This window comes from Pan paniscus, chromosome 3, assembly GCF_029289425.2.
Source record: "Pan paniscus chromosome 3, NHGRI_mPanPan1-v2.0_pri, whole genome shotgun sequence".
Classification (NCBI taxonomy): domain Eukaryota; kingdom Metazoa; phylum Chordata; class Mammalia; order Primates; family Hominidae; genus Pan; species Pan paniscus.
The window spans coordinates 11,627,965-11,645,275 of record NC_073252.2 but is presented as its reverse complement, the minus strand read 5'-3'; the positions used below and the strand labels follow the sequence as shown (position 1 = coordinate 11,645,275).

The 17,311-nt window shown below is 42.4% G+C and overlaps 1 protein-coding gene across 1 annotated transcript in view; it reads left to right on the top strand.

Moving 5' to 3' along the window:
• Window positions 1-14,968, top strand: part of HS3ST1 (heparan sulfate-glucosamine 3-sulfotransferase 1) — a 35,892-nt gene extending 20,924 nt beyond the window's left edge. Inside the window, exon 2 of the mRNA XM_003826786.5 lies at window positions 7,925-14,968. Coding sequence (XP_003826834.1) covers window positions 8,033-8,956 — 924 coding nt within the window. The 5' untranslated portion in view covers window positions 7,925-8,032 and the 3' untranslated portion in view covers window positions 8,957-14,968. The remainder of the gene's footprint in view (window positions 1-7,924) is intronic.
• Window positions 14,969-17,311: the final 2,343 nt, after the last annotated feature.

Below are 17,311 nucleotides of genomic sequence, written 5' to 3'. Positions count from 1 at the left end.
TTTCAGTCCTGGAATTAAAAATATACTACCCCAACAACAGTAGGAAACAAACAAATAAAAAACAAAAGACATTGCCCATCTCTGCCCCAGGCCAAGAGTATCAGAATCTGAATTGGCACCCACATTCTAAGCTCACAGGGTCCTAGCCATTCCAAAGACTATCGAGGGTTACATCAGCTCCTCTGGGAATTTATGAGGAATACAGAAGAATCCCAGGCCTCTGCTCAGGCCTCTTGCATTAGAATCTGCATTTGTAACTGGCTTTCCAAGTGACTTGCGTGCATATGCATGTTTGGAAAGCACTATGCCTGATGACTGTAACTTGCAGCCACAAGTCCCTCCCAGGAGGAAATCTTTAGTTACCTCTCATGCGAAGTTTTTATCCAGATCCTTGGGCCATAATCCTTCACCTGATCTGGACAATAGTGTTGTGTGGGTTGACTTCAGACTACCTATGGGACAGGTTGCATTTATCATTCTCATTTTATCAAGGAGCACTTAGAGGCTCACAAATAACACCAAGATGGGAATCCTTATCCCAGTGACTACACCAAGCTGCCTTCCTTGGCTTGCCAAGGCATCTCCTTCCTTCAATTTCAGAGAATTCAATTTATTATCCAGTTAAACTTTTGTAAATATGGCACCTCTCAGACATGCAGAGGATTCAAGGAAGCACAGAAGGCTAGAGGAGGAGATATTCGAATAGTCCTCCTCTTTTTCAAGGAAAAAGTGGGGCCAATTACTCTAACTTATCCCCCACTGCATAGTAAATGTGGTCCAAGGAAGCTTATTAACATTATGCGGCCTGACTTACGGTCCTTTCTACCCTAAACTCTTTTCACCCTGTCCCACCTCACAGCAATTACCATAAGGAAATCCAAACAAAAGTGAATGTCAACATTTGTTGAAGATTGACATGTATAGGCAATTTCAAGAAAATAAATATGTATGTAGGTCTTGAAATATCACTGTCCTCTCATAGACTGACAGGCACAAACTAAACGTATTTCCAATTTCATTGTTTCCAAAATGACCTGCCAAGGATGAAAATCTGACACCACTGTGAGGTGCTCTTCCGTAGCTGTGCAAAGATGAAAGTGACGACATGTTTCGTTCTTAACAATGAAAAAATAATCTTATACTTTTGATTGCCCAGAAGTTTGGTAGATTAAAAAAAAAAAATGACAGTTCTGTTGTTCAACCTGTCTTTCTCATGTTTCAGTACGTTCCAGAAAATTAAATCACTCAACACCATGGGATTCTTGGAAAGAAGCAGTTCTCGCATAACAGTATAATAAATCTCACACTTCTTCTATCTCATTGTGGTTTTAAGTAAGCTCTCCCTTGCCTGGAATGCACTCCCCACTGCCCAAGGGGAAGCATCACCATTCAAAGGGGACAAAAGCACACCGTGGGCTTTGAGGATGGCCAGTGGCATATTTTAGTTTTGATATTTCCTGGTTCTGTGACCTTGAGGAGGTCATTTAACCTTAACAGCATGTATCCATTTCTGTCATGGCAGATATGAATATGAAAGGCAGGCCATTAACATTTGTTGAATAACTGTGCCAGACACTGTGCCATGTATTTGGCATGGGTCATCTTATTTAATTATGATGACACCCCTATCAAGTAGATTTAAGCTCATATTTGCAGAGGGGAATGTGGAGACCCAGAGAGGTTAGACATTTACTGAGGTCAGTTAGCAGTAAGAATTCTAGCTTGGATTTACCTGATTGCAAAAGATTCTTTGCTCATCTACTACTCCCCACCACCTTTTTATTGCTTAAAAATATAAAATAAAATGAGAACAACCACCTCTTGTATTGTTGCAAGTATTAGAAGAAATAATTTATACTCAAGTGCTTACCACCTGGCACCCAGTGAGTGCTCAGCAGGTAATCTCTTTCCTTCTAACCCTTTTGTTAAATCCCATAAGTGAATTGTGGTTGTAAGCTTTGATCATCCCTGCTACCCTAGAGGAGATTCCTGCCTGTGACAGTGTGTCACCCTCTCTCGTTGAGGGGCTGTGAAGGTGTCCTGCAGACAGACAGATGGCAGGCATCGCTGTTCCAGATTCATTAAATGTACCTCTTGTGAAATATCCTAGTTATTTCATTTCATCTATGAATATGTTCCAGTAGTGGGACTGAGAGAATATATTACAGTTAATTACATTTGAAATCTAGGTCATGATGTGAATTATGTAATAAGGAGACATAAGGAGAAAATGAAAATATTTTTGAAGGGTTATTTCATTGCTTCCCCCCTCCTTTTTTAATCCAAATATTTTCTAGGCTCTCAGGTGATGTCACCCAATCACGATTAGAAATGCTGAGTCCCCCTTTCAACATCTGGTTTCTGCTTGACTCTCTAGAGACAGAAGTTTCAAACCCTTAAAGTTTCTCTTCCTACTGTGTTAAAATATGTTCCCAGTACCTTCCAGCTATTTGCCTGTCTACTGCATTTGACAAGTTCATTCAGCAAACAAAATGTCTAGTATGTGCTATATACCAGAAATCATGCCAGGCCTGAGAGAACAGAGTAGAGCAAGGCAAGACCTCCATTTGCAGGAAAGGCCTCCTTGGAAAGGAGTTTAGATTTAATTCCAAGTGCAAGGGAAGCCTCCATCTGGAAGATTCTGTGGAATCTCCCTTGGGTTTCCCATGCCTGGCATGTGGCTACTGTCTTCACAGTGGGACTCGAGGAAGCTTACTGTTGCTGATAGGAAGGACCTTAATCTTTTCAATTCATGAAACTCAGGCCTTGGGTTTTCACCATAACACCCAGAAAACAGCCTCCCTGATAAAGGGAAGTAAATGGAGGGGTAGCTGGGTCTCCCTTTGGGACCTATTAACCCATCGGAGGTTCATTTTGCCCATCTTAGCAAGTCTGGGCCTTCACAGAAATTCTGTCCTTCATCAAAGAATTGGTGCAAGGCACAACTATTCAACAGGACCAAAGAAGTAGAGCCAAGTTCATTAACAACTTGCTTACTAACTCCAGACATTGCCAAGAAAAGTGAAAGTGACAGTGAAGTTCCTGGCTTTGTCTGTTTAGACTGAGTTTGAATCCTTTCACCTCCTCTAACTTTCTAGACACAAGACTTCATTTCTCTGAACCTCACTTTTTAAAATAAAAACATCACTTACCTTGAGGACTTGAAGTGAGGATTACAGCAAGCCCTGTGTGGAAAGTTGCCAGTCTAGTGCCTGCTCAGTAGCAATTGCTGCAGATGGGAGCTGCAATCATTGCTTTTGCCAAGGATGTGGCCTCAGCTCCAGGTGCTATAGAGAATTCTGTATCCATGCCCACATCAGCCAAGTGCTTCAACTGTCAAAAGGTCCCATTTGTTTACTTTTACCTGGTTTGTTTCTTGAGGGAGAAGATCGAATTTGCCTTTGTGCTGCCTGCAGGTTCAAACCTGCCTTCCTGGTTCTTCTCCTGTTCGGGAAGCTCCTAATCTGTGAGTGCCTAGAGAATCTTGCTTTCAGGAGAGTGTGTTCCACACTTAAAGACTTCTCAGATTAAGAATTGCAAACATGCCCAGTGCTATCTATCTCTGTGCTCTCTAACTCAATTGCCACCAGCCATATGTGTCCTTGAGATGTGCTACACGGAAAATATATACGCACTTGGATTTTGAAGACTGGGTAGAAAAAAATGCAAAATATTTCATTAATTTTATATAGTGATTAGGCCAGGTATGGTGGTTCACACCTGGAATCCAAGCACTTTGGGAGACCGAAACAGGTGGATCACTTGAGGTCAGGAGTTCGAGACCAGTCTGACCAACATGGCGAAACCCCATCTCTACTAAAATTATAATACAAAAATTAGCCAGCTGTGGTGGCACACACCTGTGGTCCCAGCTACTTGGGAGGCTGAGGCACAAGAACTACTTGAACCCAGATTGCAGAGGTCACAGTGAGCTGAGATCATGCCACTGCACTCCAGCCTGGGCGACAGAGAAAGACTCTGTCTCAAAAAAGAAAAATTATATAGTGATTATAGGTTAGAGTAATAACACTTTAGATCTATTAAGCTATGTAGAATATATGTTTTAAAATGTCTGAATGCATATGTTATACATAATATCTTTGTATTGGACAGTCCTGACACACATTGTTTCATTTCAGTCTCCAAGTAATCATTTGAAGCAGGTGGAATTATTACCATTTTACAGATGAGGAAACTGAAGCTAAGAGAGGTTAAGTCACTTTGACCAAGGTCCAAACTAGAGACAGGAATCCTGACTCCAGGGCCTGTGCAATTCATTTGGACCCTTCTACTGAACAGAACAAATGAGCAAGTTTGACCCTGTACTGCACATATCCTGTGTGTCAGCTGACACTGGAAGTTGGTGGCCAGGGAGTTGTCATTGCTGGGTAGATTTTGTTGGGTTTTTCTTCTATGGAATCCCAAAAATATTGTCATTATTTTACATTACAACCACTTACTCGGAAGACAGTAGTAACAGCAACTAGACTACAGAACTGGACTTCTGGAGCCAAAAGTCCTAGGAACAGATTTACTATGTGACACTGGGCAAGTCATCTTGGGGTGTGAAAGGCAGGGACTAAGTGACTCCCTTCTTCCCTGATGTTTATAACTTCATTGTCAAGATCAAGGTGGCACACAGGAATGGCTTACAGTTTCACCTGAGCTTGGGAATCTTTTTGTTTCTGAGAGTGTTACAACAAGGACCAGAAATCCTTTCTGTGCCACTGGGAAGTCCAAATTACAAAACCACAAGAGGAAGTTGGCTCCCAATGCCCACAGTGTGTATGTAATATAAAACAGGTTATACTATATTTAGATATGAATATATGTGTGCATACATTTACACACACAAACACATATGTACTTATACACATTTTTACACATACACATAAAAGATACACATGGGGTATACACATGATATATATGCTATATATAGTATGTGTGTATGTATATGTGTGCGTATATACTTGCATATGTGTATATAAGACATTAGCTAATTTCTTTCTCTATTAGCCTCAAATATTTTTGAATGAAAAAGGTCTAGACACAAGTAAATACATTTTTAGAAAGGATTAAAATACAAACAAGGAGCTTATAAGCTACTTAACTTCCCAAAACGTTGTTGTTATTTTCTTTCATAAAGGACAAACTGTATTTAGTTTCTTCTCTACTGTCTGCTGGTAATTCCCCTTCAGGAAAGAAACCTCAGATGTACACTACACTAACCAGGATGCCTCAGGTTAGAGTGGAAGGAGCAAAAACAGTCAGATAATATGAATTTCAGATCTGGCCTCTGCCTCTACACTTAGGTATCAAATAATATGAATGTGTTGTTCCCTGAGTCTGAACATGGAACTATAAGATGGTGATAGCAGTGACCAACACACAGTATAGCTCTCTAAAGGGTAGTAGTTAGTCCCTCTCTCACTTGACCTACCTGTTATACCTGCACACACACACACACATGCATGCATACACATACAGACACACTCAAGCATGCACATACAATTGCATACATTCTCACATCTCAAACATGTAAGAGCCAAGCACAATTGGTACATTTGGTCGAACCACATAGGTGACTTGAGAAGGAAATGAAATTCAGCTGAAACACCCTGAAACCATCAGTTGACTAAAAAAATTGGCTTGTTAAATTGAGTTCACCAATCGGTAGAACCAACCTGAAACCTCATCGTTCTTGGCTATCCTTTCTAAAGCATTCTTGATTTTTTCTTAAAGAGTTACATCACTGATCTCTCAGGTCCCTTCTCCAGTGCACTGTGGTTCTCTAAAACCTTCCATCTATTTGATTACTTGCTCTTTAATATGTTTTTCAAAGAAGATAACAATATCTGAGAAAGGTAGATTAGGTGGTTGATCATAAAAATGGATGTCCTGGAATTTGTTCTTCCTTTATTCACTCTGGACAAGTTTTAAACTAATGAAGTAGATTTTGAAACTACCGTACAAAAGATGATGAGTCCTCTTGATGGAGAATATTTTTACTAGCTTTGTAAATCCCTCAGTCCCCAAGCGAGGCCTGTCTCTTACGCTTCCCTTAATGTGTTTTAACAGAGATGACTCAAGTGAAAGCAACTAATCTCCTCTTTAGGGGATAGCGTGAAACACAGACTGATGAGTATCAGCTCCTTGAAAACATAAACCCTGGACTGCTGTCTTGTGGAACCCCACAGCATCTAGGCCAGCAGTTCCTGTGTCCTTTACTGCCTAAATGTTATAAATCTTAAATAGGTAAAGAGGAGAAGTTTTGTGGAAAAGATGTGGTTTGTGGATAAAGAACACTGAGTTTAGAGTTTTCAATTTGGGCTCTAAATTTTGAAATAGACTAATAGAATTGTGTCCTTAGACAAGACTACCCTCTATAAAATGGTGGTGACAGGCCAGGCGCGGTGGCTCATGCCTGTAATCCCAGCACTTTGGGAGGCCGAGGCAGGCAGATCACCTGAGGGTGGGATTTTGAGACCAGCCTGACCAACATAGAGAAAGCCCATCTCTATTAAAAATACAAAATTAGCTGGGCGTGGTGGCACATGCCTGTAATCTCAGCTACTCGGGAGACTGAGGCAGGAGAATTACTTGAACCGGGGAGGCGGAGGTTGCGGTGAGCTGAGATCACACCATTGCACTCCAGCCTGAGCAACAAGAGCAAAACTCCATAAAAAAAAAATGGCGGTGACATCTGCCTTGCCTTCCTACCTTACAGTGTAGGGTTGTAGTGACAATAGCTGAACATAGTATGAGACCACATTATCAACAGTAAAGCTTTGTACAAATGAAGGCTTTTTTGCACTTTGTAGTAATTTCACTTGTTTATCCCTCCAGGCCTATTTCAAATGTTTCCTCCACTGTGAAACCATCCCCAATTATTTTAGGCAAAATGAATGAACATGTGTCTTCATAGTACCCTACCAAAATTACAATCATAACATATATCTCCCTGATGCCTACAGTCAGGCTGCATCAATTAACTTTTGCCAATTTCCCGCTGCAATACAAACCACTCCAAAACTCAGGGGCTTAAAACCACAATCATGCATCTTCACTCATGAGCTGGGATGGCTCTGTGTGTCTTTCATCCTCCCTCTGGGACCATGGGCTTGCCAGGGCATATTCTTCTCATGGCAAAGCCAAGAGTGAAAGAGGGTGAGCAAAAACACACAAGGCCTCTTGCAGCCAGGCTGTGGACTGATACGTTGTCACATCTGCTCATATGCTAGTGGCAAGGCCAATTCAAGAGTTGGACACAAGGTGAAGAAATGGGACTAATCATGCAATCTTTCATATAATTCACATGCTCTGTTAGATTAGGAGCCCCTGGCTGGAAGAGTGGGAGCAGGAACAAAGCCTGCTTCTGTATCACCTGCCCCTTTGCCAGGGACTGGTGAGTAGTAGATATTTTATTGATTTTTGCTGAGTTCCAAAGGGTCTTCCCAACCCTTTCCTTTATAGCAAGGGTTAGCATGCTCTGACTAGGGAGGCAAACCTGGCCTGGTTGTATGCAGCCAGCTAAACATATAAATGATTGCAAAAAATAACAATAGTAAAAAGGAAAATAATATTTAATGACACGTGAAAATTATATGAAATTCACTCAGTGCCCATAAACAGAGTGTTCTTGGAACACAACCACACCCATTCCCTTGTGTGTTGTCTATGGCTGCATTTCATCTATAATAGCGCGGTTGGAGTTGGAGTTGGCAGAAAGTATGTCCCCTAAAGCCTAAAATACTTATTCTCTGGACTTTTGCAGAAAATGTTTGCCATCGGCTCCTGTATAGGATAAGAAACGGAGAGTCCTGGGGAGGTGAATATAGGCCTCACTACAGAGTGGCTACAGAGTTGTTAGTTGAATTATCCCTGTATTTGTTATATGTTAATATCTTCCCTTTTTGTTCCCTAGTAATTGAAGGCCTGAAACGCCCATGTGCCACTGACTAGGAGGCTTCCCTGCTGTGGCACTTCATGACCCAGCGGCGCGCGGCCCAGTGAAGCCACCGTGGTGTCCAGCATGGCCGCGCTGCTCCTGGGCGCGGTGCTGCTGGTGGCCCAGCCCCAGCTAGTGCCTTCCCGCCCCGCCGAGCTAGGCCAGCAGGAGCTTCTGCGGAAAGCGGGGACCCTCCAGGATGACGTCCGCGATGGCGTGGCCCCAAACGGCTCTGCCCAGCAGTTGCCGCAGACCATCATCATCGGCGTGCGCAAGGGCGGCACGCGCGCACTGCTGGAGATGCTCAGCCTGCACCCCGACGTGGCGGCCGCGGAGAACGAGGTCCACTTCTTCGACTGGGAGGAGCATTACAGCCACGGCTTGGGCTGGTACCTCAGCCAGATGCCCTTCTCCTGGCCACACCAGCTCACAGTGGAGAAGACCCCCGCGTATTTCACGTCGCCCAAAGTGCCTGAGCGAGTCTACAGCATGAACCCGTCCATCCGGCTGCTGCTCATCCTGCGAGACCCGTCGGAGCGCGTGCTATCTGACTACACCCAAGTGTTCTACAACCACATGCAGAAGCGCAAGCCCTACCCGTCCATCGAGGAGTTCCTGGTGCGCGACGGCAGGCTCAATGTGGACTACAAGGCCCTCAACCGCAGCCTCTACCACGTGCACATGCAGAACTGGCTGCGCTTCTTCCCGCTGCGCCACATCCACATTGTGGACGGCGACCGCCTCATCAGGGACCCTTTCCCTGAGATCCAAAAGGTCGAGAGATTCCTAAAGCTGTCGCCGCAGATCAATGCTTCGAACTTCTACTTTAACAAAACCAAGGGCTTTTACTGCCTGCGGGACAGCGGCCGGGACCGCTGCTTACATGAGTCCAAAGGCCGGGCGCACCCCCAAGTCGATCCCAAACTACTCAATAAACTGCACGAATATTTTCATGAGCCAAATAAGAAATTCTTCGAGCTTGTTGGCAGAACATTTGACTGGCACTGATTTGCAATAAGCTAAGCTCAGAAACTTTCCTACTGTAAGTTCTGGTGTACATCTGAGGGGAAAAAGAATTTTAAAAAAGCATTTAAGGTATAATTTATTTGTAAAATCCATAAAGTACTTCTGTACAGTATTAGATTCACAATTGCCATATATACTAGTTATATTTTTCTACTTGTTAAATGGAGGGCATTTTGTATTGTTTTTCATGGTTGTTAACATTGTGTAATATGTCTCTATATGAAGGAACTAAACTATTTCACTGAAAAAAAAAAAAAAGATTTTTTCTGGAGACGCTATCTTTTTTTGAATATAATTAACTTGCCCCCAACTCAAAATAGCTGTCTGTGTTGCAATCATTGCAAAATCTAAATTCTTTTGTTACTTAAAAAAACATGTTTTTCATGGCTATTATAATCCTCTCTCTCCCCTCTCCTTTCTGCATTGCTCTTTTTAATTTTTAATGTCTCATTGTGATCATCAGATTTATTTTTACTTGGAATGTAAGATTTATCTCCTCGGCGATTCCTTGTCATTTTTGGAGGTCACAGTTTTACCCATTCCCACGTGTAAACTTCAAGTAAACAAAGCAATATTCAGGATGGAGAAGCAGTTAGTGACTGGCTAGAGGTCTCTTGGGATCCATCTTGACCTCAAAGAATATTTGCACATGCTTCTGATCTCAGCAGTTATAATAAAGAGGATTAAACCCTTGGCCTTCAGAATGATCTTGGACCTGGATACTTTGCCCCAGGTGGCAGCTGGCCTCCAGAAAGCCAATTAGAATAGAAAAGAGAAACTGCGAAATCTATGTGTGTCTTCATCCAGTCGGTTCTGTGAAAGGCTGACTAAAAGGGTAGTAGTCTTTTGCTTAGTCTGAAAGTCTGCTTACTTCCTGAAAGACACATTGGCATTATAGACATATATTCCACATGCACTGAGACATAAATATGTGTATGTTTCAAAATCAACTCTAAATTTGGAGTCCTGAATGTGAAAGAAAAAGTAAGCTCCCAAGTGTTGAAGTTAAAAAGAGGAAAGGGCAGAGTTGAGGGTAGCACCTAAGAGAACCACTGTACCTGCCCCCAGAGGAGTGGCTGGAGTTCAGTTTTACTTCTGCCCCTGAGCAGCCAGCTTGTTGGAGATGGTCACATAAACCCTTCTTATCCTCAGTTTTTTCATGCATTCTTCATGCAGTCAGCCTTTTACAGAATTAAACCCATTGGATTTTAATAAAAATAAAACATTCATTACAGTAAAAGAGAAAATACAAACAAGCAAAATAAACCAGCTTCCTGACATAGTTTATACCGCAGGAAAATGACAGAAATGGATGTTATTAATCATCTCCTACACTTAAGAACTCATTGAAATTTCTCCAAGCAACCCCAGGATGCAGATATTATTATAGAAATTTCAAAGAGGAGGAATTAGGCCCAGAGAACATGAGAAACTTGCCCAAGGTCACACTGACTATAAACTCAGGCTCAGAGGCTACTCAGAGCCAAAGCACAGGTTATTTATGTATTTAGTTTTTACCCAACTCTTTCTGAACTCAAAACGAAAAGCCCAGACTCAGAGCCAGTTCTTCCTGACCTGACTTGACATTTCTTCCCAGGTGCCAAATATCTTCCATCCTAAGAGGTGTGTCCCAGATACAGGAAGGGCAAGAAGAAGCCTGCATTTTTCTCAGCAGTGTTATCAGGGAAGTGAGTCACCTTGGTACGTTTCAGCAGCTCCAGCCTGACCTGACCTTAGCATGGCCTATGCCCCACCCCTTATCATGAACAGAGAGCAGAGAGGATGCCTTCCTCTTTAGAATCCATTAAAGTTGTCATTAAGCCATCATCTCCCCCAGAGGAAGTAGCAGAAATATTTACAGCAGGCCCCTGGTGGACATGGTACTTTTCAATAGGCAGAGAGCCTCCCTCTGCAGCACATCGTTGGATCTTGCTTTTACCATACTCCTTGAAGAGCTGAAGAAATAAGAGGGCCCAGCAAGGTTAAGTCAAGTTTCCAAGCCTGTTCAGGAATATGGTGACTGAAAAGAAACTGCAATGAGTCTCGGACTGAAGAAGATGCTCTTTGCAAACTGCCTGTAAATTCCTGTCCCCTGACAGGGATGGTCTGGTTGAAGCATGAACTGTGGATGCAAGAGGCAGCGGGGAGGAGTGGAGGAAGACAGGACCAGCACATGGAATATAATCTAGCTGCTGGGACTGGCATAGTCGATGGAGGCGGTGGTCCAGTGTAAAATGATCAGTGAATGTAAATTCAATATGTTTTCATTTGGGGGTGCAGAGTCGTGGCTAAAGGAATGTTCAAATGAGTCTACCATGAGCAAGGGATCAGAGGTCCTAGTGGCACTATCTGTCCATTCATTTTTGGTACAACCCCAGCCAGTCATTGGGAAGGTACACTGTGTAAGAAACCACCACTCCAGACTTACCCAAGGTATTTATTGCTAGATCTCACCAAGCACTGTCAAATTCAAAGGAGGCCCTGTAGTAGACCCTGGGCTGTCCTTACAGGGCCAAAATGCAGTGACTCAGGAGCCTAATAGCACCCAGTCCCTCCAAAACATGCCTTCTACCAATTCCATTAACAGAGACAGGTGTCAGTGGAAGGGGTGGGTCTCCTGTCCAGACCACCCCGGCCCGGGAGCAGCCTGGGGGATCTAGGTGGGTCCTTCCAGAGAGGCAGGTGAGAACAACTGAACCAAGCCTCAGCTATTAGATTTGGAATATTCACACACTTGACACTCCAGAGTCAGAACAGCCCCTTCCCTTTCCCTTCCTCCTGGAATCAGATAGGGATGAAATCCTTTTAACACCATTTGGTTATCAGCTCACAACCTGAAGGTTTGCAAGTTTAGGAAAAGTGACATGCCTCTGAGCACAGGGTGCTTTACTCCTTCTGTGCTTGGAGGCTTACCCAACTGAAAGGAGATGGAGGGCAGGAGAGGCCGATGCCTAGCGTGCCTGCTGCTTACAGGGGTGGTGTCACAGGTCACCATTATTCATTAAAATTTTACTTTTTTGATCCCCTACCACATGCTCAACATGGTATTGAGTCCTCAAGAATATAAAAAGAAAATACAACAGGAACCAGTAGTCATTAACCGTTTGTTCTGGACTTTAATAAAAGTACAGAGGGTCTTGGAGTACAAAGGGAAAGACATTTAGCTGTGTATAGAATGGGTGGGGGAATGTGTTCCATGGTTTGGCATTCAGTTCAGCAACATTCCTGAGAGAAATCAACTAGCCCCCTTACAGAGAAGAGGAAACTGAGATTTAAAAAGTGGTCCTGGCCGGATGTAGTGGCTCACACCTGTAATCCCAGCACTTTGGGAGGCCAAGGCAGGTGAATCACGAGGTCAGGAGTTCAAGACCAGCCTGACCAACATGGTGAAACCCCGTCTCTACTAAAAATACAAAAATTTGCCAGGCATGGTGGCGAGTGCCTATAATCCCAGCCACTCAGGACGCTGAGGCAGGAGAACCACTTGAACCTGGCAGGTGGAGGTTGCAGGGGGCCGAGATGATGCCACTGCACTCCAGCCTGGGCAACAGAGCAAGACTCCATCTCAAAAAAAAAAAAATAAGATAAATTAATAATAAAAAAATAAAAAAGTAATCCTGACTTCAAGTCATTTTTTTCAGAAGAAAGGATTCTTGCTCACTCCAGGGAAATAGTCCAGAAATGGGAAATGTTGACATCACAAATCACAAAAGAAGGTGAAAAATATCAGAGACCCTCTCCAGAATGTCATTTCTCAGAAATATTAAGAAATAGAGAATCTTCCCAGAGGTCGCATGTCAGGGCAGGTCACTTAACTTGTGGGCCACAGAGACCCTGACCTTCCTGTGGGAAGGCTTCATGGAGGAATTGCCATAAAGCTGGGGCACGAATGGCAGTAGTGTCACCAGAGCAGGGCATTCTGAACAAGGGAAGCTTGAGACATGAAGACAGTGGTCACGGGGAGAGGCCGGGGGTAGAGGGTAGAGGTAGGCAAGAGATTTGTCTAAGTGGCATGTCAAATGTGTTAAACTCAATGAGAAGCTACTGCTTTCCAAGGCTGGAGTGTTGGAAGCTTACTTAGCAGGCACCCATGTGAATTTGGCTCCTGTGCAGGTGTATCTGTTGCATAAAAATAGCTATCATTTGTTGCACACCTGCCATGTGCTGGGTATTTTAAATACATTGCTTCTAACCTATATAACAACCCTAGGAAGTAGAAAATGAGCTACTAATTTTACAGAAAAATAAACTCAGAAATTAAAGGGCTTGCCCATGTTGATAGAGCCATTACTTCTTACAAATGAAATTTTGTCTCCGATGTCTCTGCTCCTTTTCAGTCCATCTATTTGTGGGTAAGTGGAGGAAGATATAAAGCATATGCATCTGTCTATTAGGCAGAGCCTGTAAGGGAAATTATGGGCATCTAGGATTTGGAGTTGGACAGTTAGGGTGATGTCAAGATTACCTTCAAGCAAAGCAGTGGCTGGGATTTGATGCAACAGAGACGTGATAAAACATGCTCCTAACTGGCAGCAGCTCATTTCGGAAGACTGAGCCTGAGTTAAAGGCCAGAGCAACATAACAGAGTTCTCCAAACAGCACACAGTGAGAGAAGGCCAAAGCTAAAGAGGACATCATCAGATTTAGCTGCTTCACTAAAGTGTTTTGATGTAGAAAATCACCTTGGTGCTTTAGTTCTCCCTGATGTCAAGACCTTTACTCCATTTTGCCCAAATTTCTCAGTTAGATAACAGCAAAGAGAGAGAGCCAGAAGACCTGGGTGTGCATCCTAGCTGTACCAATCACTGACCATGGGATCTTAGATTCAGACTCTGAGAACCTCCATTTCCTTCTCCATAAAAATGGGCAGATATGTACTGTACTCTGTTGGGGGAAAACTCCAATTCAATGAGATAAAGTAGGTAAAAACTATAAACCCAGTGCATATGTTACTTAGTGGTTAAAAACATTTGGGACTTTAGGAGACAGACCAAAACTGGTTTTGAACCAGTCGGCAGAAATGCACTGCCTTTTTTCCTCCTCTGCTTCCCAGCTATGTGACTGTAGCTATTGCTGTTAATGCTCCATCCAGAGCTCATTTACCAGGGAAGTGCTCTCAACCCCAGCTGCCACAAAGATTGTCTTCTGTACTATTTTCTGAAGGATTTCTCTTAGTTGGCAGGAGTTTTCTTACCTGAAGATGCCTGAGAAGTGTTGTCCACCCCACTCCCCTGCTTTCCTAGGGTTAGGGCATGACTAATGATTGACTGACCCATGTGGGATGGGGCATGGGGGTAGTAGGGTAACAGTCCACCCTCATTGCCTCCAGGCAGGACAACCTCTGGTGCAACTCATGCTCAGAGCTCCTCGTGAGATCAGGCTGAGGCTAGACTTCTCCTGAAACTGTACTTTTACTTATTTCTTCCGAAACTTCATCCTTTTCCCACATTACCTTACTCATTTCTTCTGCTACCCTATTCTCAGTAAATCTGTTTCCCAAGAAAACAGGAATCCCCCCTCAGACTTTGCTTCTAGACCATCCACTCTACAGTCTTAACCTTGCATGCATGTTTTCTTCTCTCTGTATTTTACATGTATAACGTGATCAACCCACGGAGTTATTAGAATTCTTCCAATTAAATGAGATATAGCAGAGAATGAGTCTATTTTATTGGCTAGCAAATAGCAAAGTGTTAAATTCAATAATGGCTGAAATTGTTATCAAGTAGTAGGCTCTTTTATTAGCTTATCGGACTACCAAAATAGTATAATGCATCAATATCAAACTTAAATTTCAACTTCATAAAACAATTCTGGGCCCAACAAATATGAAGGTATTGCTCCATCTTATGTAGCAACATCTTGTATTTCTATTGTTTGATAAATATTCCACTTAGAACTAATACATGGATGTCTCTTTCTTTTGATTGCAACCCTCTGGCACTTAACACAGTGCCTGGTACATGATAAGTAAGGAGTATTAATACTTGTTTGTGGATTGAAGGGTAACTCTAGACTAGTTGTCAGTTTTATGTGAAAGCCCCTTCTACCACATCCCAGCCTCATGATCTGGCCCGCCTCCTGGAAGTAGCCTTTCTGGCCCAGACACTGGTAGGTACTTTAAAATAAGCTGTTTTATGTAATCTTCACAAACCTCAGGGGAAATAATCAATTCAAGCTTCCTGTGTTTGTTTACCATTAGATCCACATCAAATAGTAACAATACTTGACATAGGAGCTATAAATATTTATTAATCGAACAGATCACCCTAATACCCAAGCTCTTTTCACTATGCCTTACTATATGACCTCTTCTTGAATATTGAACCAATGGATAGTTCTCCAAGGTAACCCATTATATCTCCAAACTGGCTACTGAAATTCATACTTACTGTACCTCAACCTACATCCCCCAGCTTTCTCTCATGCATCTGAGTTCTACCACACAGTGCCATAATGAACAGGTCTAATACCACTTTCTCATGTTGGCGTACTGAAAAGAGCTCTGACCTCGGATTCTGAAGACATGAATTTAGAAGTTTATCTCTCAGCCTTTTTCACAGCTATGTGACCTTGGGCAATTTCCTTAACTTCTCTGAACTTCCAGTACCTTTCTGTAAAATAGGGATAATTATACCTTCTTCACAGAGATTCTATGAACAATTTATGGAAAATGGACAATGGACATATAAGAGATCACAATTTCATAAACTCTCCAAATATGTAAAAGTGAGTCTTTCTAATTCCTAGTTAGCTCTCATGGCTGGTATCATCTTCGACAGAAAGTAAAGGAATAACACTCATGTGTTTATTAAAACCTAGGTATTATCTCATTTAATCTTCATATCAACCTATGAGACAAATGCTACTGTTTCGCTTCTTTTATATATGGATGGGGAACCAAAGCACAGAGACATTAAGTAATTTGCCTAAGGTCACATGGCTAGTAAATAGTAGAGCCAGATTTATCTCCTGCGTGTTCTCTTCATAAATAAAATGCTTTACCTCTAGGTTATAATGCTGTCAATGCAAAAGAGAATCTCTTCTACAACATATTTGTTCATAAAAAGAGCTAGAACACAAAGAAGGCAAAGATAGAGACCAGAAACAATATAAATATCAGCAAAAAAGGCTGTGGCAGGAAGAATTCTAGAATGGCTCCCTTGGTTTCCACCCACTTGTGTACAAACCCTGCATAGACTCCTCACCTTGAATATGAGCAGAAGTTATAAATAAGATGAGTCACTTACTCTCTTGGTTAGAGTACTTTATATGGCAAAGGTGATGGGCTATAATGACATTATGTTATGTAAGACTCCAACTTAGCACACTGGGGAGATTCTTCTACTGGCTTTGAAGGCATCACCTGCCATGCTGTGAGAGGCCTTTGAGAGGGCCATGTAGCAAGGGACTGCAGTGTCCAGTAGTAGCTGAGAGTGTCCCCAGCCAATATCCAACAAGAAAGCAAAGATCTCAATATTCCAGTTTCAAAGACTAAATTTTTTCAACAACATGTGAGCTTGAAAGAGGGCCCCAAGCTCTGGATAAGAAAGTCATCTGTCTGAAATCTTGATTGCTGTTTGGGAAGGCCACAGCTGAGGTAGGATGTGATTGGACTCCTATCATAGGGAAGTTGAGAGAAGAGGTGTATATTGGTTTAAGCTGCTAAGTTTGTAGTAATTTGTTAGGTAATAGGTAATTAATTCAAAGTGTAATTCTATTATCTAGTCTATTCATCTTGCCTCATGCTCACTTTTCTGTATGCTCCCTTGAAAACAAACGAAATGTATGGATTTTTGTTACCCAAGGAATGCATTTCCGTTGTATATTAACCAGAGCCTTACAGCAAGATTATTCAGAGATGACAATTGTCAAATTTTAATTATATCCTTTGAGATAAAAAAAACAAAAAACAAAAAGCACATACACACAACTGCGGCTCCATCAGCTGATAGAGTTGAAAGGGAACATACCGGTTATTTTAGCCAAACTTCTTTTTTTATAGAAGGATTTGAGATCTGGAGGAGTAAAGTAATGTAGGTAGCAGCAGAATCCAAGGGAGAACTCAGAACTACTTCATAATATCTATCACACTGCGTATCTGTTGTCTAATCCCTTGCTCTCCAAGTGAAGGTCTGTTGCTTACTGTGGAGAAAAATGCACCACACAGTTCTCTGCATAAAGCAGATACCCAGCTGAGGCTTGATTGAAATTATGCTCCTCATTTAGTAGTGTTTTTGGTACCGCAGGAAAAACAATAATAGCTAAACATACCGGGTGTTCCAGTTACCTAAGGCTATATAACAAACCACTCCAAAATTTAGTGTATAAAGAAAC